The 24717-nt window shown below is 37.7% G+C and overlaps 1 protein-coding gene across 4 annotated transcripts in view; it reads left to right on the forward strand.

Moving 5' to 3' along the window:
- The window catches only part of CEP112 (centrosomal protein 112), a 166176-nt gene that overhangs the window by 48898 nt on the left and 92561 nt on the right, over nucleotides 1-24717 (forward strand). For all 4 annotated transcript variants that reach the window (XM_068413347.1, XM_068413348.1, XM_068413349.1 and 1 more), the window contains 2 exons: nucleotides 13170-13305; nucleotides 16574-16681. In XM_068413347.1, coding sequence (XP_068269448.1) covers nucleotides 13170-13305; nucleotides 16574-16681 — 244 coding nt within the window. The remainder of the gene's footprint in view (nucleotides 1-13169; nucleotides 13306-16573; nucleotides 16682-24717) is intronic.

Consider the following 24717-nt stretch of genomic DNA (forward strand, 5'->3'; position numbering starts at 1 on the left):
GGATCAAAGAACCCTGGAGACTGCGTGACGGGTCACAAGTATGCCTAGACTATTTCCCTCACAGCAAGGGATTAATACCTATTCCCGGTTTTCAAAGTGTCTTCTAATATGAGCTACTTCCACTCACGTTGTAGAGTACATTTCCCAGGTCACTTCCATGTCCTGTGGCACTCTGTTATGCCTTTTTTAAATTTTATTTTTTTGATTCAGGGTGTTGAAAATAATGTAGCGATTTCTAATATTAAATGATATATCACTCTCCTAATTTAAAAAGGAAAATGTTTTAATTTCGGAGATAGGTTACTCTTTAATAATAAATCTACACTACTGTTCTTTCATTTGTTTTATAGCAGTGATTTGGGGTTAATTTCAAGATTTGTAATGGAATAAGTAATGCTAATAAGTAACCATTTTGTAATTGAATAGAAATAAAAATTAGCTTTCATCCATGCTTTTGTCTGGATGGAGACAGAAGTTGACAGAATCATAAGGGTGGATTTGTGCTCCTAAAGATTAAAAATATTGTATTTACAGAAATATAGTGCCATAATCTAAGCGTATATTCTGCTGGCCAGTTCTTTCAGATTGCAAGTCCAGTGCAAAACCTCTGCGTCTGTACATTTCTGATCACGGATGTGTCAGTGCACGAGTGTTAAGAACAGGCTCACGTGCCCCATATAGAAGAACTGCTAATGACATGGCTTCCTTATGGCTTTTTTTTTTTCCCCATTGCTGCAAAAATTAGGCTTTTTAACAATCTCTCGCTATTAATATGAACTCATGAGATCTAATGTCTGATGTGAAAATGGTTTATTTTGCTGTATTTCTTTGACTATTTGTGGAATCAAATTAAGTAATTCCAAGCTAAGGCAGGCACAGTAAACCTTTAGAAAACAACCTTATCTTCCTTGAGATGAGTGAAAATATAGTTCACCATCTTCAATAGAAACGATGCCTTGTGGAATTGCAGCTCAGAACCCAGTAGGTGCATCAGTGATTTCTCATAAACTACTTTGATCTGAATGCACTTTGATTCTGAAATGGCCACAGGATTATATCTTGAGTAGCTAGTCAGCTGCAAGCACATAGAAAGGGAAGTGGCAGCATTTTAGTGGGGTTTTTTATTATTATTTTTCCAGTGGTGTGACAGCAAACACTGCGGTTGCAGTTTCAAACACGTCCACATAGATGCATAATGAAAGTGATTTGAGACATTGTGTGGAATAGTAAAATCCACATTTCTAAAAGTATCTTTCACTTCAAATAAATACTGTTGCCAAAGTTTTAATACTGAATAGGGATTTACGTAGCTTGTGGAAGGATTTTTTTTTTCTTCTGAAGTTTATGGTAGAAATCTTTGTCAAAAACAAATCTTTTCCAAAAGAATTGCTCTAAACTCATGACTATTGGAGGCCACTGGTAGATACAAATTTTATATTTAGTTAGCGATGCATGTCATAGGCATTGCCTAATAGCAAAACTGACTATAGGAAGTGCTCTAAGGATTTTTCTAGAATGTCATTTAAACTGCATTTATATAATATCAAAGTATTCTTAAAAAGCTTCTGTGTAATTACTTGGGGGAGAAAGGTTGTTTCTCTAATCCCTTTAGTTTGATTGCATAAAATGTCATGAGAATGGGTTACAAATAGGCTAAATATCTGCTAAACAAAAGCTCTGAAGTTGTATCTAACTTCTTTTCATAAAGATGCAAGCATGCTGAGCTGTTAATGCTTTAGTCAAGTTTGATGTGTCGATCACAAAAATTATATTTCTTTTCAACAGAAGGTGCACTAAATAATGACTTCTGTTGATATAAGCTCTCAAAGAACAAGGTGAACTCTAGCCCTTCTCACTATGGAATTGTTTGAAGACTTTTACTGTTTCTTTTGGTTCCAGAATAGCGTTGTAAACTACAGACAGCAGTCTTCCTAGTCATTGCAAAAATTTCAGACAGAATTGTAGTAGTAATTCCATGAAACACCACTGAGAGTTCATGTTCAATAAGGACCTTGGAGATGATAAGTACATATTACGTTCACAATTTAAATATTTAGAATTTAATGTTAGCGGGGTAGTCACAGCAATGATCCCAAAGGCTTCCCGTGTAAGTCTCACAGTTCTGTGCCAGGCATTATTTGCAGCCAGCAGAAGTGCATATACTTGTCTGGCCTCATTTACTTGCTGATAAACAGAGAAACTTAGAACATTGTTGCTAAGATCAGAGGTAAAAATCTCCTTTATGATCCAAAGAAAGAGCAGAATAGCCATGTGCGTTATTAGTTTTTATATACTCCATCAGTGTGTGCGAGGTGTAACTGCCAGCCTGACCTACATCAAGGAAGGTATCAGGTGTACAGGAGGAAACGTTTGTTTTACAGCATTTAGTTTGAAGTCTATTTATATGTTATTAGTAATAATATATAAAAAAGTAAAGATGAAACAGTAAAGAAGGGAGGATTTTATTGTAGAAGTAAATAGTAATAGTTACAGGTTTTTTGAAGTGTGAATACAATTTAGGCCACCTCAGTTTTAATGTGGTTTTGTTTTGCCACTTCCATTCTGGAGTCCATAATAACCTTTATGACTGCATAGACATAAAGTTTGTCCATCTTGAGAAGGAGTTTTTGAACTGAATTATAAACATACATATGAGTTGAGGCTGTTATCATCTGTCACCTGCATGGAGGTGCAGACCACCTTGCTGCTGCTGGTTTCTCAGGATAATGGTTGTGATGGTTCTCACATAGTGGAAATAATTATGGGATCTGATTTAATGCCTTTTGGTTTGCGTGTCTCATACACAAATTAGTATTTCATTATGCTACAGAAATATAGCTTTCCTGAGTTCTTACTCTTCTATTCTGTAGTGTGATTGAAGGAAACAATTTTTAAAAAGTTATGTCAGGAGAAATGAAATAAACTGTTGCCTCTACAGGTGCAGATGTTGTAATTGAACACTGAAATGTCAAGGAATGTGTGCACACCATCTACAGTTAAATGCTTCATAACATTCTTCCTCTCAATCTTTGCCTTTTTTTTTTTTTTAAACCTGCCTACGGAGCCAAATCTCAGCACTTTGCAAGTGGTGATGATACAGAGCAAATGCTTAGCAGCTGGTTTATTGAAAGTCACTTAATAAAGTTGTTTGTTTACATAAGAAACTAGCAACACCTCTCTTCTCCATTGCTTCTCTACCCCTCATCTGAACTTGCTTAAAACTCTTCTGGGGAAGAAAGAGGGACTAAATTTTACAGAAACCAGCAAAGCCGTTCCTATCCATTAGCAGATTTGTATTTTTACAAGAGTTTCTAAAGCACACATGTACGGTTTTCACAGTATGTTGTGATTTGGTTTAGATGGCAGACCAAAACATTTTAAAGTCTTTTCAGCCAAAGGCATGGTGTGAAGGTGGTGCATGTAGATGTTCAATAAAATACAGAAATAAAAGTAATTTACCTTTCTTTTCCCATATATACTTGTGTACATGCACATATTTTCTCTGGGAATCCTTGACATGAAAATCAAGGAAAATAAGTTGATTTCTCTTGTGTCAATCCATTATACCTCTCCGTGCTGCTGCTGGACTCTACTATTTCTAGGGACTTTGTCAAGTGTAGTTCAGTGATACTAATATATATTTTACATTTCAGTTTTTGTGTATTGTACAGTTATTACTACTACAAGGTTTTGCTTTGTAGAAAGAATCTGATAAAAATGCATATGCATTTACTAAAACAAGTTGGAAAAATGCTGTTTTGGGAAAGAAATAACATCTTTTTCATACCAACTCTTCATGAAATCTTAGTAATTTCTTTATTCAAAGGGCTTTTAGTCATCTCCTAGTATGGTTTGCCAGACGTTTGGTTATTCCCTTCTGAATCATTTGTTCCCTACCTGACATCGTCACAAGATACAGGGAGCAATGGAGCTGGAGCTCTTCTCAGGCTTGTCTTGAGGTTTTAAACTTAGTACTGATACTGGTAAAGCCTCAACCGAAAGGCTCATATATCACATTTACTCAGAAGCAGAAGCTAGTGTCAGTATGTTCTGCAAGAAGAAATCTAATTATAATTGTACTGCAACTTCAGCCTCAATTCCTGACAAAAAGGGGATGCCTGGGTTGCTGCTCTGCGGAGGTTCAGTGTGTTCCCATTTCCTCTCGTTTTTACTTCCACAGGGTTTCCGTCTGGTTTGGACTCTGGTGCAGTGGAATGATTTCAGTTTACGTGATCCTGTTATCATGCTGCCCTGAGTATTTTATATTTTTTTGTTCAGAGACCGCTTGTCCCGCTCCAGCAGGTGTTCTGCCTGGTGTTTTCCCCGGTTCCCCTATGTTGGTGAAATGGGGACAAGGCAAAAACGGGAACAGGACGAGACAGTCCCTTGCAGAATCTGTTCTACTTTTTCGTACAGCTATGGCTGTGTAATGACTCGTATTTCATTGGATGGTTTTCTTTGATATACAAAGAGAAGGCCTGGATTTGTTTGGTCTGAAGGGCTCTTTTTACTTTGTTCAGAATATGTAAAAATATATCAAATTTTAGCACCAGAAGTGCTAAATCCAGCTGCTTCTTCAGAATACTAGTGTATGGACTGAATTGTATGGACTTCTTGTAGTGGTGGATGTCATAAATGCCATCGCACACAGAAAAATACAACCACATGATAATCATCAATATGATGATAAATAAATAAATGGAGTGATAGCTTTAACGGCAAGTTTTTTTTCCTTTCTTGCTCCTCTAAGTTGAATCCAGATTCTGAATAATCGCTTGTTGTTGTTAGTATTTTTAGGATAATAGCCTAAGTGTAGCTGTTTTCCTGTAGTTAATTCTATTTTTCCTTGAAAATGAAGTATTTGTGTGTGGAGGAGTTCTCGGAGGAATGGAAAAGCTATTACTATTTAAAGGCGGAAATAATTAAAGAAATATGAGAAGGCATTGTCTTTAATTCCAAGTGTTGCAATAAAGAACATTAAGAGTTTATACTCATGTTCGTTGTGTTCATCGTTCTCTTCTATTAAAATGTTTAGTGTTGTCTTGTTGCAACAGTTGCAGTATGATGAAAAAAGCAAACTTTGATTTAAAACCAGTGGTAATCTTAAGAGTGGATATAATTTTACTCTTTAAAACAGGGCTGTGTGTTTTTTGGTTTGGTTGGTTTTGTTTTTTTTTTTATTTCCTCCTCTAAGAATCAGTGGAAAACCAGCCAGCTGTTCTCCACTTGGTGCTGTTTGAGCATCTGAAACCTTTTAGAGCAAAACCAGTCAAAGTTTCCAGCGTATTGTAAACATTCCTTCAGCCCTAGTGAACATGCTGACATAACCCTCACTCTAGGAGGCACAATGTAAAGTATGAACAGAGGACAAAAAAATGTGGTAGCTTTATTTAATAGTCTCACTTAAAAGAAAAAATAAAGTGTTCTATTAACTATTTACAGCCTTTCATTTTCTTTCACCAGTTTCTCTGGAGACCTACTGACAATAATGAAATATGTATTTAAAAGAAAGCTCCAGTTGTACGAAAAAAAAGTAACAGTTGATTTTTAGTCCTTGTCTGTGGGACCATTATGTCCCTCAAGATGGTTATAGAGATATCATATGCCATCTTTTTAATGATATCGACTGTGAAAATGCTTCAATATAATATATAGATGTATGGTATGAAAGCTTTGTGAGATGAACAGCATCAGTGTATCATGCTATAACGCTTAGGTTAACTGCTGTAAATTGCTATTCTAATGATGTAGTTAAGGGCTATAGATTTTTAACCTCACTAAATGAATATAGAAATAGTTAACACAAATGTCAGAATTCTTCCCTTATTATTATTCCGAAGGTTTCCCTTTCACATTAGTGTATCTTTTAGATTCAGTGCAGTATATTTCAAGACTATATAGTGCCCAAAACATTGATGAAATGAGAAGAGCCTTCGGTTGGCTAAAGTAAGTCTTACAGGTGATTGAATTCAATTACTGATTTTCAGTAAGTATGAAATGTTTCAGGCTGTCACCTTTTTTGGATCAGTTAAAAACTAACTACAAAAATAGTACAAGGAATGGCTTTGTTCCTTTTGTTGCTGCTAATGATTGTGATTGCTAGACTTCAATTACACTTGGTAATCTCAAGTTTACTTTTACTTTTTATGTACTTTGTACAACTTTTCTCCAGCTTCATCAACAACACAACCAAGCTTCACTGAGGGAATAAAGTTAATATTTCAAATAGTACTTTTATTAAGAGAAAAAAAGTGAAAACCCATGTCCACCATACCAGCATCTTAGAAGAAGCTGATGAGCTGAGTAGGTACTCACCATTCCTCAGTATTGAGTTACTGTATTGTCCATTACAACATGGATATTATTATTCTGAATCCTAAGGTATAAGTACAATTATTTTAGCCATAAAAATAGTTACCTTAAATAGGTAGAATGATAGAATGACTACTGTATCCTTGTACGTCCTTGTATGGGCAAGTGATACACTTGCTTTCTGGATTCTTGCTTATTCAAAACTGGTATTTGGTGGTGTAGCCATGATTGTCTAAGGGTAGAAGAGAAACAGGATTGGTGGGAAATAATTTATTTTATTAAAGGCTTTTTGACCCAGGATGTCTTTATCAGCACCTCTTTGAAATAGTAAACTTGGCGTGCTTTAAGCTGAAGTAATTAGTTAGATGTTTCATTTAGAATTCTGTATTGGAAAAATTGGAGACAGTCTTAATACTGTTACTTCATCCTCGTCGTCTTTGATTTGCCAACCACTGTTGGCTCTGTCACTCGTAACACGTCTCGGGCTGTTCTTTGTTAGTGTTAAGTGATTCTTCTTGCCTGGCTCTCCTCCTCTGCTCAGTGATCTCTCCCATAGTTTATCCTTCAGATGGTTTATTTTATTTGTCCTCCAGCTTTCTGTGCCACAGCACTGTTCTCTGATCCCTGTCTTTTCCTTCTTTGCACCTCTTCTCTGGGTATCTCATGAATCTATTTACTATCTGTGCTGCTGACTTTCTGGTCCACCTTTTAATTACAGTCTTGTCTCCTTTTATCTAAGCCATTATCTACACCTGTCTCTCTGATTCTTCCCTCTGTGTTCTCCTTGTTGAGGTTTAGCTGTCATCTCAGCATGTAAAAGCCATGACCATTAATCTCTGTTTTAATCCTCCTCTCTTGATAATCGAGACTCTGTGGCCTTTCATATATATGGTATAACTAAATCTTGTAGACAGTTTCTGCAATGTTGAGCAAAATTATAACATTTGCCTTTCCAGCCACATTTACAACACTTGCCCAGCCTTTTAACCCACATCTCATTCATCATTTTGTAGTTGCTGTTTTTATTCTGTTTGCATAACACCTAGCACAACAGTACCCTGTCATTATTATAACGAGAAATAGTTATAATAATTATTAGTGTGTTTAACCAATGTCTAGTTAATTTGTGAGCCATTAATTTTGAACGTAATGCATTATTCTTCTTATTTCATAGAAGTGTAATACTACACACGTGGAATGTTATTTACTCTAAATTCATTAATGGCTTTAAGTAATGGCTCAGTTTGTTAATGTTATCTCATGATTTATTTAAAACATAAGTATATAGTTTAAAATAATAATACTGTAAATATCATTAGTTGTTACAGCTTACTTGAAGGAATGCAGACCAGCTTTTTGATGTTAACATCTCAAATTATGCAAACTAAGCAATTTATAAGTGGATTCATGCTTTTTCTCACAAAGACAAGCTCATCTTATACTTAAAATCAGGGAACAAAAGATGAAATTGTTCTCTACTTTATATTTTTGGCTTTGTTTCTTTGAAATGATGAAACAAGTTAGAATGCTTTCTAACAACTTCGAAATATTAAAGTGCCCAGGGACAGGATAGGGATGATGTTTTGAAGGCAATAAATATTTCAGCTTCACATTTCAGTCTTTCTTCTTCGTTCCTTTGATCTGGCTTTGGTTTAGTTATCATTCCGCTTGAATGACTTCACACTGTCTTTCTTCCTCTCCACACCAAAAAGAAGTGTTCTGCACATATTCCATATGTTTGAGTGCTCGCGTTGTAGGAGAACCCTCGTTGTTCCTCGTTGTTTGCTGGCCATAACTGCCTCTGCAGTAAGATACCCCAACCACAGCTAGAGGGGTGCATTTAGGCCCAATATGTAATTTACACAGAAAGCTGTTACTTAACTGTCGCTATTGGTTAAAAATAGTAGAGCAGGAGAAGAAAAATTGTTTTTTGTGTATTTCAGAGAATTGTTATTACTACTGAAGTATTTTTCTGTAACAATAAACCAAACCACTAACCCCTTCTTTCTACAAATATATGGTACTTTAGGCCTTAATACATTATTTATGGAGTTGAAATAGTCTGTATTCTAGAAATTGAATTAGGGGGCTGTTGTGTGGAGTGTTTTTTAATGGTCATCGCACCCAGCTAAAAAGTGGTGTCATGGATCTTGCATTTGGCTATAAATGGATAAACTGCTGCGTTCGTGTGGAGTCCTGCCAGTATCAGGGCACCTCCGAGTGATGGTGTTTCTGAGATCAGGTAGCAGGATCGTGAGTTGACTTATATTTCCAGATACAAAATCTTACGTATGTTTCCCTATATTGGACAGGTATGTGTGTGTCTGTAGCTTATACATAAAAGATACTCAGGTAAATTTCCTGGCTTTTGCTTTTGCATGTGAAGATTGTGTGTGTTTTGATGGTTATGTTTTTAGCTACTCAGTATGTGTGTATTATATTGTCTAGTGAGTTGTCTTCTCCTTTGGGAAAATGTGTTTATATAGGTTTTTTTAAATCTAAATGGGCTATATAAATGGAGATAACTGATTTTGTTTCAATGCAGATTAGTAAAAGAGTCAATTTTTTATTTCTTGTGTCAACAAATAAAAAGAAAAGCTGTTTAGAAACAAGCGCAGTGATACCCTTCTTCAGCTGCCTGCCAGCAAATGAATAGTTTGTAGTTTGGTGGGTAGTGAAGCAATTTTCCCTCAGAAGTATTAATATTTGGGGAAGAGAGGAAGGAATGGGCAAAGACTTATGTAAGTACAGCAAATCTAAATACATAGGGTCGGCGCATATGTGTAATGCCGGATCCTCAGGGTAATGAGCAGGAGAGCCTGGCCTTCCTGAGCAGATCACGGTTTGAAGACCTCTGCTTCATCAGTGGGGCTGGAGGCTCAGCCATTGCCCTGCTTTTCCATGGCTCAGCCTTACAGAGCAAGATTCATTTTTATATACAGGCGTAAGGCCAGGGTCATACTAACCTGTGACAGACAAGAGATGAAGCCTCTCCCTCTTGTGGAGTCCATGAGAATCTAAGATTCAGAAGCTTATTCAGTGGCATAATGTATCCTTACCACGGAAACTAATTGCTCTGCTTTTGTGCTCCACTAAACTCAGGAAACAATGGTCTGTTTGGACACAAGCGGGTCTCCACTGCTGCCAGCAGTATTTGAGAACCTGGCAAAGAATTTGCATATTAAGGAATTAAAACCTAGTGTAATTTTTATAAGAAAACATCAGAATTTTCACAATATAATTCTTTTTCATATCACTGAAAAGCTCTCTAAACTATGCACAGGGCGCTTGTGTGTGGATTTGCTGATGGGATGTGGAACTCGCTGTCTACAGAAGTTGTCCACACGTAGCTCCTGGAGGTACACGTTTTGTCCAGCTGTATGCTTACACGCAGTCTAAAATGGTTTAATTTGGTGAAGAGGCTGTGACTGAGTCAGGTGCGTCTCCTGTTCCTGTTTGCTGTTGGTCAGCCCTTGCGTTCGGACAGGGAATGGCGAGAACCCTGCGAGTGACGATGCTGGTTCATACCACGTTTTCTGGGACATCTTGAGTTTATTTAACCTCTTATGTAAATCACAGGATTGCCCTGCGTTTCATTAACTTGACTTGCAGTGCTGTAATGTCATACTGTGTTTAGTTGTTACCTCGTAGAAGACATTTTACGAAGCAAGGAAAATATTATGATTAAGCATGAAGAGGAAGCATGTAAGATGTTTATATTTTCCATTTATCAGTACGCTTCAGAGTGCTGCTTTCTGAAATTGCAATTCTGGACTTCATAGTCAACTTTCCCTGAGATGGTTTGTGCTGTGTAAGATTGCTAATTCTGTTACCATATCCTTTATACACTGAAACAAGAGGAATTTGCTGCTTTTTAAATTGGGGCCAAAGAGTAAATTCACCCTATTTTTATATTCAAGTCGGCTCAGCTTTAGGGGATTTAAGTGATGTAATTGTATTGTATTCGGCCCCACAACTAGTCCAACTGAAAAAAATAATCTTCAAAGTGAATATTTTAGTGCTTCATGCAAGGCACATTGCTCAGTGTCTTGGGAAAAAAAAAGTAAAGCTTTTCTTATATTTGTGAACCGTGGTCCATTGTTGTTCATGTTTTCTAAGCTTCTGTACAAATCTTAACAGCACAAAAAGTAGAGAGAACTAGCTCCCACATCCTTAAAAAACGAAGTTTTATTCCTGGTTATAATGAGATGTTTGCATCTATTCATGGGATTAAGCCCTTAAAAGAAGGGAAGGTGCATGAAACCAGATTCCTAAAAGTTTACATCATAATATTTCAAAATAAAAATATGTTCCTCAGGAAGAAGATGCATAAATTTGGAGGCCCACTAGCAGCACGAGGACTGACATCCTGTCCATTTACATTTAGATTTGTTGCATTTCCATCTGGCTGGACTAAAAATGTTGTTCCAGTGTCTCTTGACACTTATCAGTGTGGATATGTTTGAATAAGCTTTGGGTTTTGGTTTTGTTTCCAGTGTGGATTGGAAATATTAGATGTATTTTGTGGGGAAGATTTGTTACCCAGAGGTCATAACTGAATTAAGGATCTTTGGGAGGAGAAGTTGAGGTTTTCCCCTCTCAGTGTTTCCTCCGAGGTAACACATGTGAACTGCTGCCCACCTCCCGGCTTCTCTTTCAGGGTGTTGAGCTGTACGTAGGTCTGGGAAGATAATTCAGCCTCTTACATATTCTGTCCTCTGAACTGCTGGTAGGTTTTGTTGTGGGAGAGGGGAACAACGTGCTCACTGTAATTCAGTATCAGACAGCTATTAAAGTAAAAGTTTCTATATTGAGCAGCTCCCTAGTACGTGGGTTTCGGGGGGATAATTGAACGAAATGCCTTTGCAGCTAGAGCTGGTGCGTAACTAACTCGTCAGGCGGGTCGTATCGTTTTTAGCTCTGGAGGCATCATTGATGTGCCCATTCTGGGGAATGTCTGAGGATTTTTGTGCTTGCAATTTTGATCTTTTGGATCCTCTGTAGTAGAAAGCTAAATCCTAGATGGTCTTTTTTGCCAGTGGAATTTAGATGGGGAAGAAATGTTGATTTTGGTGTTTTCTTTTTTGCTGTGTAATTTTTATTGTCTCGTAAGTTAATGGAGAATATGGTAACTTAGATTAATATACAGATATGCTTCCCCCCTCAAAGGAGTTTAGAAAATGGAATTGCTGTGACAGTAGAAATAAAGCATATCTGTGTTGGGGTGATGGATGCTGTCTAGCAAATTTGAAGAAAATTTGCACACGCTCTTCTATGAACACAAACCCAAAACTGCTAAACAACTGTCACCAAAAATGTGATACAGGATTTTGTTCTGTTTTGCTCCAGTTTCTGCTGGGTTAGAAAGGTATTTTGCTTTTTCTGTAAGGAAAATAGCAGTCTCCTTATGTCTCAGTTATTCCATCAGCAGTGAGTAAGGTACCAAAATCGAATATTTTTTAAATATGCTTAATGAAAAAAACTATAAAAGTAAACAGTAAAATACTTACTCAAGGCTTGTGGCATTTCTTTGATCTCTTTGCTAATAGAATTACTCTGCCCTCCTACACTGCAAACAGACACTTTGTGAAGATGTAGGATTATGTTCTTTGTCCCATTGTCAAAGTCTGGTATGAAAACCACAGAAGAGGATGTGAATACTGTAACTTTGGGCTTGGCAGCTTCCTGACCTTCATAAAAGGCTTGCTCAGTGCTGTAATAGCTAGCTCAGTCCTGGCAAGGTGACAGACTAGATGAATTAGCTGGTCTTTTCCGTCTCTTATATGTCAGATTCTTTGTTTTATATGGAAATAATTTCTGTCAAAATAGGAAATTTATCATGAGGTACTTCCTCTGCCTGTAAAATGAAAATGCCAGCCACAGGTCTGTTTGAACATGTCTTCTGTTACAAACCACTGGTGGAGCCAGCTTTGTCCATTGATACCACCATTGTGCTACCCTGTGTTTTAACACAAAGTCAGGCAACTCCCCTGACCTGTACTAACAGAAAGGTGTAATAGCGAGTTAATAACGCTGCCTATGTGAGGAGTCACACCAAAATTTCTTAAATATTTACAAGTTACCAGAATTTTGTCTGTGATGTGTCAATATGGTGGGTGTGTCTATTTTTTAGATGTGTATATATGTATGTGCATGTACATAAAATGTTATACATGCATTACTATCGATGTACTATGATGTCTTAAGAAACCCAAACCGATTTCTATATATGTATTGACATTAATATGTCAAATAGTATAGGCTGTTAATATGAAATATCTTTGCATAAAGATTTACCATCTGTCATTACAGGCTGAATAGATATTACAGCATTATGGTTTTCTAATAAATTAAGAAGGTACCATATGTCATGCATTACCCTGCTTTGCATTTTGATACATGTCAAGCGGTGAATAATCCTGCCTCTTGTCTGAGCAAAGGTGGCACTGGGATAATTATTTTGTTTGTTTTGAATGGGAGAAGGTGATGATGCTAAAAGGAGTTAATTTAAATTTTGGGGGGGCAATATACTTTTAAAGGTGAGATTAAAAAAAAGGGGTTATACAGTGGTTAGTAAACCATTCAAGTCAACGCAGACTTTGAAGATGGAGGGATTGTCATCAGCTACGAACGTTGTGTTTAGGCGTGCAATATTCAGTGAGAGAAAGCGACAATAACTCTAGCCTTATATTCCCTTCTTCAAAGTATTGCTAAGGGAAGTTTGGCAGAAGCTGGGACAGGAAATTGAAATCTGAATACTATTTTAAACTGACAGGGTTAAAGGGCTCCCTTTTACACTAGCACACTTGTTCTTTTATTTGATACTTGAACTCTGAAAATTTTCTGTGACTTTCTAGGGAGAAGGAGGAGCAGCTGACTCGGGTGACAGAGGTACAGAGGCTGCAGGCCCAGCAGGCAGATGCTGCCCTGGAGGAGTTTAAGCGGCAGGTGGAGCTGAACTCAGAAAAAGTCTATGCTGAAATGAAACAGCAGGTGAGAAGGTCACAATGCCAGCCTTTCTGAAACTCTGTCTCAGTAGGATAGCATATTCTGATCTTATAATGCCAGAAACATGCTTCACTTGAGAGTGCTACATCAAAATCTTTCACAATGTAGTGTCTTTGCTAGCAAGTCAAAAAGGGATGTTAGCAGTTGTTTCATCTTTCTAACAAAGCCGGAATTGTCATTGTTATAAAGATATCTGCGGTTATGATACTGATTAGGGATTTTTCAGGAGTGAGAGTATAAAGTGTTAGTTTATACACCCCTGTGGAACAACGTTTGTAATTTTCCACTTAAATGTGTGTCTCTTCCTACTCTTTCGGAGCAACTCTGTCTTCCCTTAATGAGGTCTTGTAATCAGTTTGAGCCTAAAGAGGGGCAGAGCCATTGTGGCTGCTGGCAGTCATGGGCAGAGGACAGAAAAATCCATTTTTATGTCCCTGAAAATTAGTAGCAGGAATTTATGTAAGAAGATTCTAGTGTCTTAAATTCCTTATGGAGCAAACAATAGTTAAACCATTGTCCCTGGGATTTTACAAATGCAGCATGATGAGTGAGATAAGGAACAAGCGACAGGTGATCAAAAAGACAGGGAGAGGAGGGAGTATTTCCTTAACTTGCTCTTGTGGTTGAAATCTCAATACATAACCCAAGCTTGTAATTCTACCTGACCATATACTCAGTTTTCCAACCTCGCCTATCATAACCAAACCTCGCTGTGGAAAGTAGGATGCTGCAATCTGACACTGTAATGGATTTCTAGCGATGCTGGCTTACAATTTAACAAATTCTCTTTGTTGTTCTCGTGAAGTTTTTTTCTGAAAATCTTCAACAAAAGTGAGAAATTAAGTAAGGCCTTGCTGATATTTTTAAGACTCATGCAGAGAGCAAATAATAGTATTTGGAAATAAAAAGAGCAAGAACAAACTTATAAAAGCAAGATTTGTTCTGCAGACTAGACCCATGAGGGCAATACGACAAATCCTACAATTTTAATCTGACATTTTCTGTGCTGTGAGACTCTCCTCCAACTTCTTTGCAGTGACTTAAAATAATATCTTATTTCTGCTCCAAAAGGGATATAGTCTAATTCTAGAAAGACTAATAATAATTGCATTCACTTAAAAAATAAAAAGCAAACAAAACCAATCCAAAAGAAAAAAATGTGCAAAAGAATTTGGAAAACTTAAAGTCAATTGTAATTTAAAAATGGCTGCAAATTTCTTATAGAATATTGCTGTGTTCTGGGAAATTTTGCAAATAAATTTTGCTGTACTCCAAGAATCAGCCATGGGTTTATTCTGTCCCTCCTTACATGCTGAAATACAGAAATAGTAAATGATATTGTACAATTGTGCAGTACTGTTCTACAGGAACCAAGGTTCAAGGAAATACATCAAAGAAACACTACTGAAGCTATCTTCATAGCTTTGTCCTTTCTCATTCTGTGAGGACATACTCTTTAGATAAATCACCCCTTAGACTGAAACGTATTGGAAAATTCTATTTTTTGTGGTTAGGTGGAATGTATTACTTATAAAGCAAAACTGTAGTAGCTATAGCAACCCTGTATTTCTAACTGCACTAGAAATACTGGGCTTCTAAAACCATTTTTTGGTGTACAGTAAAGTTAATTATGGAGATAAGTAGAATGGGGTCTGGCATTTTTGGTTCTTGTAATCGATATTTGATTCATTAGTTTGGCTCTGATAATTTTTTGCCATCTGCTTCCCATGTTGTCAAGCTTGTTATTAAGAATCACCCAATGCCCAATGATGGGCAAGTGGTATATTTTTAAGTGTAAGATCTGCATTTTTTCTACTAGTAACTAGCAAAAAGAGAAGCAATCCATAGACTACGTCATGGTACTTTAGCTCTAGTGTTTCTTGGGTTTGGCAAATAATGTTCAAGAGGCCTCATTGCACTTGTAGGAAATAGACAAATTTGACTTTATGATTAAAGCACAAAAGCCAGTAGAGTTAAAGCATCTTTACATATGTGTTTACTAATTCACTTTTTAGAATATTTTCATTCTCTAAAAAAAAAAAAAATAAATAAAATGCCTTTAATAAAGTAACAAGATCTTTTATTTTTCTGTTTTTTATTGAGCTGAGTAAAATATGCCTATGAACATTCAACTTGAGTAATTTTGGAGGCGGAAGAAATTATTAATGAAATATTCATTGAAGTCCCTTTTCTTAATAGCAGATAGTAGCAGTGAGGCTGAAGCACTACTGGAAGGATAACTTGTTCCTTCCTATTCTGTTTTTCCACTTTCTATCTGGCCAACAATTCAGAGTCTTGTATCTTCCTCTCTTGCTGCAGTGTTTTCCAATAAAATGCTTTTCCCACTGACTACTGCCTTTTCTCCTCTTTCCCTGGCTTAGAAGTGATGTCCAGGCCGATTGGCAGAGACATCTGTAGAAGACAGAGCGCTCCCTTAGGCCAAACAGGATTTTGGCTTGTGCTTCAGGAATTCATGTGTTTCTTCTTGCGGTACAGCAGATGGACTTGTGGCAGCACTCGTCCTCCTGACAGCTACACCCCTTTTCTCTCTTTTTGAGGGAGACAGTTTATTTGCTGCTTCTGTTGGGACCTAGATCTAAAAGTAATTGATGAGTATGCACTGCAGCATAGTGCTGTATATATATATATTTCCCTGGAAACATGCCTGATGTACAGCTAACAGTTGTGCTTTTGATACAAAAGCCTTTGTTAATTGAGTTATGAAATTGCTTCCTTGATGCTGCATGCTGGAATCTGTGGGACTCATTATTCATAGGCGATGACTATCTTCAGAGAACTTTACTTACAGCCAAATAATTCTCTTTTAAGTTATTTTACTGATTTAATGTAAACTTACTTTAAATGTGTAGTTTGTGCACAGACTCGCACACGATTCCCCTTGAATTTCCACAGGCAATGTATTTTTGAGTGAAATATATTTGAGTCTTAAATATGTCTAGAAAAAATATTCATTTAATTTTGATGGGATGTTCACGACTGTTGAGTGAAAAACTGAGCCAATACTTTGTAATCAGGGAGTGGCATGGGATAGGTGACCACTATATCCTTAACTAACTAGTAATCCTGTAGTGACTGGATATTCATTTTCACTACATACAAGTAGCGTTATTATCATTCTCAGCAAGTTATATCCACCTCTTTGATGGTTTGCAAACAACTGTGGAAACATCAGATGGTTTCAAGCTATGCCTTTTTTAAAAAAATTAAATATTCCCTTTCTTTTGTCATGTAGATGGAAAAGGTTGAAGCAGATCTAAGCAGGTCAAAATCACTCCGGGAAAAGCAGTCCAAAGAATTCTCTTGGCAGTTGGAAGAGCTTAAGCAAAGATATGAGCAACAGGTCAGTGGGTTTGCTCCTTCAGGTGGAGGGGAGGAGGGGCATCTTTTCCTGCAGGTGTAGGTCGGTTCCTGTGGCAGGCTTAATCCTGTTCTCGCTGCATTGCTGTTCTTTGTATAAAGGCAAAATTTATAGGTATGCAGAGTTTATGCAATGGGGGATGGAGGGGAAGAGTCTACATAGAAAATGTTTTTGTTTCCTCTTTGCAATCCTTTGTACCTCTGACTCTTTCAAATTGTTTCCCAGGCTTACAGGTGGCAACACCTATTTTCATAATGGCCTGATGAAGTTGTTTAATGCGTTATCTGTTTTTCTTCTTGTCAAGAAACAGCATTTTATTCTTTTTATCATTTTTAACATGGGGAGTGGTCATATGAATGCTTATTTTGGCCCACTGATAGTGATTTTCTTTATTGTAATGTAATTTCAGGGTTGGAAAATACTCAGGAAACATTGGGTGGAGACAAGAAACTTGAGTGCAGTAGTGTTGTGAAGTGTGAAGGGAAAAAAACAGAAATAGAAGCAGACAAATTATTGCATGATATAGGCTTGAGAGCTACACAGCTGAAACAGCCCATCGAATACTTGCGTAAGGTGGTGCTTTGTCATGAGACTAAACTGGTGTCTGTTTGGTAACACCTGTTCAAGGATTGGAAATTTTTTATTACCTTATAGCAGTGATGCAGGTATTCCATAAGCTTAAAGTTCTCTCTTATCCACGTTTTTGCGTGGATATAAGCTTATGTTTCCACCAGGGAAGTGTGGTTTCATTTCTGTTTATCTTCTGTGCTGGTAAGAGGATGAAATACGGAAGTTGGCTTGTGGTACGTGACCTGCTCTGATCCCTCTGGAAGGGACTTTTTCAACTAATTAAGGAATGGGATCACTTTGGTAGGTGTTGAGAGAGACCTTCGCCAGTGCTTTGGAGGAACAATAGCGTGTTTTGTGCGTGGATCTCAACTTAGATTTGAATCAAAGGGAGTTGGTTGGTTTAGATCAAAGTACTTTCCTTATCCTTACTCAGAATTGTCAACATTACTAACTGGGTTGTCACCTGACAAAGGGTGAGAAACTGTCCCATGTAATACATACATCTCCACAGGCATTTTGTTTTACTGGATGATGTTATTTATGATTCTTCTATGTCAGGATTCAGGAATAGTCCAGGTTGCAGAGGTATTGGGGGTTCTTGTTTTGTGGGTTTTGCCTTGCAGATGACCTCATTTCCCAAAAGAACAGTAAGAATTCTACCTCTCTGTTGTGATTTAGTATAATGTCTGGAATAAAGGCTAGAAATCACAAATGCAGTCACTACTGTGTAATCATGGCAATAGATTTTCTTCAAATTATTGATTCATGTGAAAGCCATTGCAATAATTGCTTGCATTATAAGTGAGGCAGTTTGTGTCAGTTAAAGGACATATGGATGATGGGAAGCATTGGGGTTAGTTGGGTGCCCACCTTAGATGAATTTTTTTATGGAATCTTAAACAGTAATGCTTAGTAGTGTCATGTGGGGGGTTTGGGGTTTGGGTTTTTTTTCGTTGGGTTTTTTTTTTTTGTTTTTTTTTTTAAAATTTGTTTTCTTGTATCATCATGACTATTATATTCAGACCTTCTAGAGACTGGATCAAAAAAAACCCCAAAAGCAAGAAATGAATGTGATACTTAAAACTTTTTTTGTGAATCTTTTTACGTTGGTATTCGATAACGATGTTGATATTACGGTAACCATCAGTGAAAGCATTTTCCAATAAGAGGAGATGTTTATTTCTTCATTTTCATTTTATTTCGGATAACTGCTTTTTACTGTAAGACAGAACAGCTAGACTTTATGAAGCATCACTGAAACCCAAGGAAAGAGTTTCAGAACTAAACAGCTAAACAATGAGAGCCTCAGAAGAATTTTCAGAGGAATCCTGTTTATGCCCTTTTTTAAAATTTATTTCTCTTCGTACTTCATTTGGAATGTTCTTTGAAAGCTCGCGAACATGAAAAATATGTGACCCTTCCTGCAGATTGCAATGGGTTATCATTGGAAACGGCGTTCTTTTTGTATTGTCACTTCTGCAGTACAAAGCTCCTTCAGCCCAGCCACAGAGCGGTATGAGCTCAGTTCTTCCACTCTTAAAATTTCCTTTCAGTAGTTCCAACTTCTGTTTCTCTGTACTACTCTCTGTTTATGCTTCAGAACTTCCAAACCATTTTTAAAGCGGACTTTTCCTTGCCTTGATTTACTGCATATTTCTTTGGTTGTTACTTGGGGAGGAATAGACTGATTTATACTATTTAAATAGAGCAGTAAATTAGAATTGATGGTGTATTTCAGCAGGGCTCTAGCAGACTTCCAGGCGGGAAATAGACACCCAACCAAAAAACCGGATACTTCAGTTACCTGAGAAATGTGGTAATGGCTTTGAGATGTTCTGCCTCAAGTGTCTGAATCTAATTGTCAAATGGAATTTATACACAAAGGGAAGGAAAACTGACCTTCAGATATATTTTGCGTAGGTTGGCATGGTGAGTGGCAGAGGTAGCACTAACAGCGTTCTGGACAACTCAGTTGCCCATAAATTTAATCAAGTTGGTAATGAAGAACCAAATGAACTGATGTGTTATCCAGTTCTCCAACCTGAGAAACATCTTGGAAGTGCAGGAACTTGCTGTGGTTTTACCTCTCTGCTTTATATGGATGGTTGTCTGTGCTTCACAGGACTCTCCGTGAATATTGATTTCAAAGAGATTACTGGTGTGAACATGGACTGTTCATTGTGAGGCTGAGAGATTGCTTTACCTGCAGATTAGATATACTGGTGTGTGATATTTTGATATTTATCTGATATTTATCTCAGAAAATAACCTGATATATATATTGAGATATATATATATATTTTTTTTTTCCTTGAAAAAGAATTAGGAAAAAACCATACAGGACGATGGCAGTTAATATTTTGTTAACTTTTCAAATGCATTTGTATCCGTTAATAAAGCAAAGAAGAAATTTTGGATATTGGAGTATTTGGTTTCAGCTGTCATGTGTCACTCCTGGTTCCAGCTTCATCTGATTCAGTGCCACTTTCTTTTGAAGTATCCACTGAGAACACTCTTAGAGAGAAACTGGTGGCTTTTTTTTCTTTACATATACTTCAGCTCAACTTTGTTCTGCTTGCAGCTGTTAGATTTGAAAGTACATTTTGAAGAAAAAAATAACTCCAGTAGCACCACAGTTCCTATCTGCTGGGAGCAGCTGCTTTCGGCACTTCAAAGCCAGTGGACACCACAGCGAAGGCCTCAGCCTTTCCTGCCTTTGAAATGGTTGCGGTATCTATAGTTGGGCTTTATGGCACCGTCAGCACAGGAAAAAAGGTTGTTTGGTTTTTTACGCCCCCTCCCTTTTTTTATTTTTTTCTTTTTTTTTTTTCCCCCCTACTTTCTAATTACATCCTCAGTTTAACTCAAAATATCTGCTGGGAAGTGTTTTTGCTGAAATAATTTTCCACAAACCCAAAAGTTTGAAAGAGCACGCGCCCAGACGTTTTGGTAACGAGTTTTAGGCAGGCCAATTTGACAGAAAAGTTAGTGAATTTACTTTTTTTCCCATATCCACATCGGCTGGGCACTTTCTGAGAGCATGTCTCTTGGGGCGAGCTGTAGTACCATGGCAGAGCGCTCATGGTGGAACAGGGCTTCACACAGGGATGTGTTGCAGCAGAGTAAAGTACGTACTCACCTTTGTTTCAAGCAGATTTTCATAAATTGTCAGGAATGGAACACTTTCAGTGAACTTCTGGAGATCTTAATGTGTAAATGGCACTAGCTTGTCCTTTTTAAAAAAACCAATAAAATAATAGATCACTATGATCACTGTTACACCCATTTTTTTTGCTATAAATAGTTGCTGAAGGGCTATGACTGAGTGGGAAAAAACGGAGATGCAAAATCAGTAAGAGAGCCAACGTCTATGAAATTTCATTTTCCTAGCAGGGAGAATGCACTATGAAAAAGCTGATGAATTCTTGTGATAGCAGGATGAGCTTAGATGCCAACCTGCACGTTATAAATAAGTCTTTTGTTTTGGTTCGTCTCTTCTTTAACTGTGTTTATTCCATTTTAAGATAATACTTATTCATGCTTCCGTAGCAAAATGGAAAGCTATTACGTGATAGCTGAAGGATCTCCCTGTATCTCAGGAAATCCTTTCTTGCGACATTTATTGTTGGGTTCTGACTTCTGTAAAACTTGTGAAGGAATAATTAGAGTTGTCTTCTTGTCCTATTTAGCCAAATGGGAAAGAAACAGGACACCTTCAGAAATATTTTACTGGGTATTTAACAAAATCACTTTGAAATCATGTTAAAGATGAGAGAATTAGTCTACGCTTTTAGGCTGGGAGCAAGACAAAGGTGTGGTTGAGCTTAAATATGCCATTTATATTAAAGAAAGAGGGATAAAGAAGTGCAGAATCAGCTGGTTAAAAGTGAAAAAAGCATGTCTGTAATCTTACCTGCCAGCAGAAAGGACAAGTATCTGAGGTAGTGCTGGGAAATTGTTCTTATTTTAGCAGTGTGCTGGAGCAGGGAAAAATATTAAGAGGAGAGGAAGAATATTCTTTAGATCTTTCAGTATGTCTTTTATAACTTTCTAGTGAGGTTAATTTAAAGGAAAGAGTGAGGTTCTCTCAGGTAGAATATGAATTCTGTAATCACCACCATTGGTTTTATACATAAGTATATATATTTAAAAACAAACATCTTCAGTGCTATCAGCGCCATTTGATATTAAGGTTCCAAGTACAATCTCATGCTCAGTTGCTTAAAAATATTCTAAAGTGTTATTTAGCTTAACATTTAATGGTTGGACATCTCCCCTGCTAATTTTTAGCTGTTTAACTTCATGCCAAGAGATTTCACCAGTGTTGGGATGATCAAGGCTGTGATGATGTTGTTTTGCTTTTGCTTAAAATTGTAGCGATAATTCCTTGAAATGCTGGAGGTGTAGGGTATTTTTGACCTGGGTGTGTTTTTATCTGAAGGTAGGGTATTTTTGACCTGGGTGTGTTTTTATATTTTTCCCTTGAAGATCTACTGAAGTGTATTTAGGTAACAAACATTGTTTAATTCAGGTATTCAAGAATTCAGCAGCTAGATGTTTAGAAAAGTCTCACTGAGAATTTCCACGTCCTCTCTGGGAAATGGAACCAGAAGAGTTTGTGTATGAAAGGCTTCTCTCGTGAGAGAGAAGGGGAAATACAGCATAGGTAAGGAAGAGAGTAAAAAGTGGGGATTGAGCATTAAACCAAGAAACAGCTGTGACTTGGGGATGGGACTTGGCAAGAAAGCTCCTCAGGGAAAATAAGTTCTCTCCATGAAAAGATTTTGTGAGTGGCTGTGAAAAGCTAGTGCAGTGGGAGCCTAGAGCTATTTAGGCTGAGAAATGTCATTTTGTCCCGTGGATGGGGAGCACTGGAGAGGCAAGTCCAGCAGAAAGGGTCAGTCGGAGGGTTGGCGTGGGCTGAAGGGTCTGTTGAACACGAGCTGGCTCTTTAGGAGCCATTGTTCCTTATTACCTCCTGCTTTAACCGTGGCCACTCTGCCTTTCCAGGGTAGGAAGCGGGGAGGATGAAATGCTGCTCCTACATTGGACGTGTTGAGTTTACAGCCCTATTGTGTTTATTTGGTGTATTACTTTTAGCTCAATTCATCTTCCAGCTGGTGGTCTTGTCTTCAGAAGTGCTACAAACATCATCATTCCTATCACAAGACACAATCACCATATGTGCACCTTAAACTGACTCCAGTGTCATGCTCAAGCCGTCAGAGACATTCAGCCGGACACACCAACAGAGATAACAAGCTTAACATTCAGCTTGCTTTGTCCCCGTACCTTTTCTCAGTTAAGAGTTCCTGCCACTGCACTTTTCTCTTTCTTCTAGCTTCTTTTTGACCGATCTGTTACCCACTCAAGTGAAGAAAACATTTGCAAAGATGTGCTTGAAATACCGTATTGCTCAGGCAGACTAATGTTCCAGGCGTTTCTTAGCTGTACTTTAAACAGTCCAGTTATATTCAGAGATTGACGATCCATTTTTAGTATGCTGGCTTAGTTCTAAGGACACAGTCTTTGTAAAAAGCTTTGTTCCTCTCCTCTTTGTCTGTAGTCTCAGATAATTGAAATACAGTCTGTTCTTGCATGGAGGCCAAATGAGCACGTTAGCAGAGGCTCTAAATTTTGCATGTCATCAGCAACAAGCTGCATAAATTTCATTTAATAAATTAATCTAGGATGCAGAAACATTTCCTTTGAACCATCCTAACACACAGATGAATGCCATTTGCACAGAATATCTGAGGAATAGTTTCTTCAATCATCAACATCAACTTTTCACTTTATGATATAGCTAAAACTCACAAATGGGAAAAGGATACAAATTTAACCTCTGAGTAAAGAGTGGGTGGAACTCTTCTCGCTGTACCATTGCTGTTTACAGTATTAACCAAACAGATGGGTATTTACAGTGTCTCCTTCAGGCGTCTAGCTTGCGTGTGATTCACGGTTAAAAGCCCGAGCTCCCTGTATAGTCAACAGAACCAGCTCTGGGGGGAGGAGGGAGAGGGGAGGCGATTCCAGGAACAGAACTTGGTGCCTGCAGTAAATAGCGAGTCAGGCGGCGAACGCCTGTGAAGTTGGTTCTCAGTGTTCAAAGAAGGTCCTTGGTTAAACTCTGAATTCCTAAACAAAGACTATGTACGGTAAATTCGGTACCAGAGCCTGCTACAAACAGCATTTGCAGTGACTCAAGGTATATTAGTTTGAAAGTAACGTTTCTGTTTGCAGACCGCGTTGGCTTTACTGGTGCAGGTGGGCTGGGGAGGGGACTGGGATGTTCATCATGGCGCTAAGTGTGGTTTAATCACAGGGATGCAACTTCATTTCCAGTCTGTTGGTGATTTAAAAACAAATTTATTCATGGCAGGAGGATTGGGAAGATAGGAGCATTGAGGTGAGGTTTGTGCTGCCCATACTTTAAAAATATTAAAATTCTGGAAAGCCTTTGTAAGTAAAAGTTTACAGAACAGGTATATCATTTTATATACATAGTGAGAGCACTCAGGTATATTGTAGCGGGGAGGATAAATCAAACTGCAGTTTGGCTAATAGACCAGATTGCCTCTTTTAGAGAATTGTTTGCAATTCTTGGTTTGCAGTTGAAATACAGTTATTAGTGGTTGATTATAAGGTGAAGTATAACAGGAAACACAGTTATGCCAATTAAATTATTGCAGCCTGCAATGAAATAGAAAGTAAAATGCATTTGCTGTGCATGTACATTACCCTATGTGTATTTGCTTCTTCAGTGGTAATGTGTGGTTCTGCACTGCTGTGTTCTTACTGTCCCGTTTGCCCTTGGCTCATTGCAGCCCTTTTATCTTGGGAGTACTTTGTGTTCCAAATTATAGCAAAATCTCAAAAAAAAATGTGTACTTTTGAAATCCATTTAATTTATCTGCTCCAAAGTAGTTGTGGTATGCTCTCTGGCCTTGCAGTGAAGATTCTTCTTTTCTGCCCAAAGTTATGCTAAGCCAGAGCCCAGCATGATTAATGCTCGATCCTCCAGCCTGTTATATCAGATTACTTTTAGAAGCAGTGTATTTGCAGAGATGGGTAATCCCCATATCCTCATGAAACACTCACATTTATTTATAGGCTTAGGAGACAGAAAGCACTAGATTTTACCAGAGTTGTTACTTGGGGATAGATCACGTGCTGTATGCTGTGCTGGGCAGAGGTTAGGGCTGGGTTTGAGCAGAGTAATGATAATGAAGACACCTGATTTACAAACACTCTTAAATGCTTATCAGATAGAATTGCTGCAAAACAGATGTGCTTGTACACATGCTGTACGAGTGAGTTCAGTTCTTTGCCAGGACGTGTGTAACTTATTGGTGGCTTCTCCAGCCCTCAGAAGTTCAGTCATGCCAAAATAGCGCTAATAAAATCATCCTGCCATGCAAAACTATATTTTATATAGGTGTTACTTA

This window comes from Nyctibius grandis, chromosome 15 (assembly GCF_013368605.1).
Source record: "Nyctibius grandis isolate bNycGra1 chromosome 15, bNycGra1.pri, whole genome shotgun sequence".
NCBI lineage: Eukaryota > Metazoa > Chordata > Aves > Nyctibiiformes > Nyctibiidae > Nyctibius > Nyctibius grandis.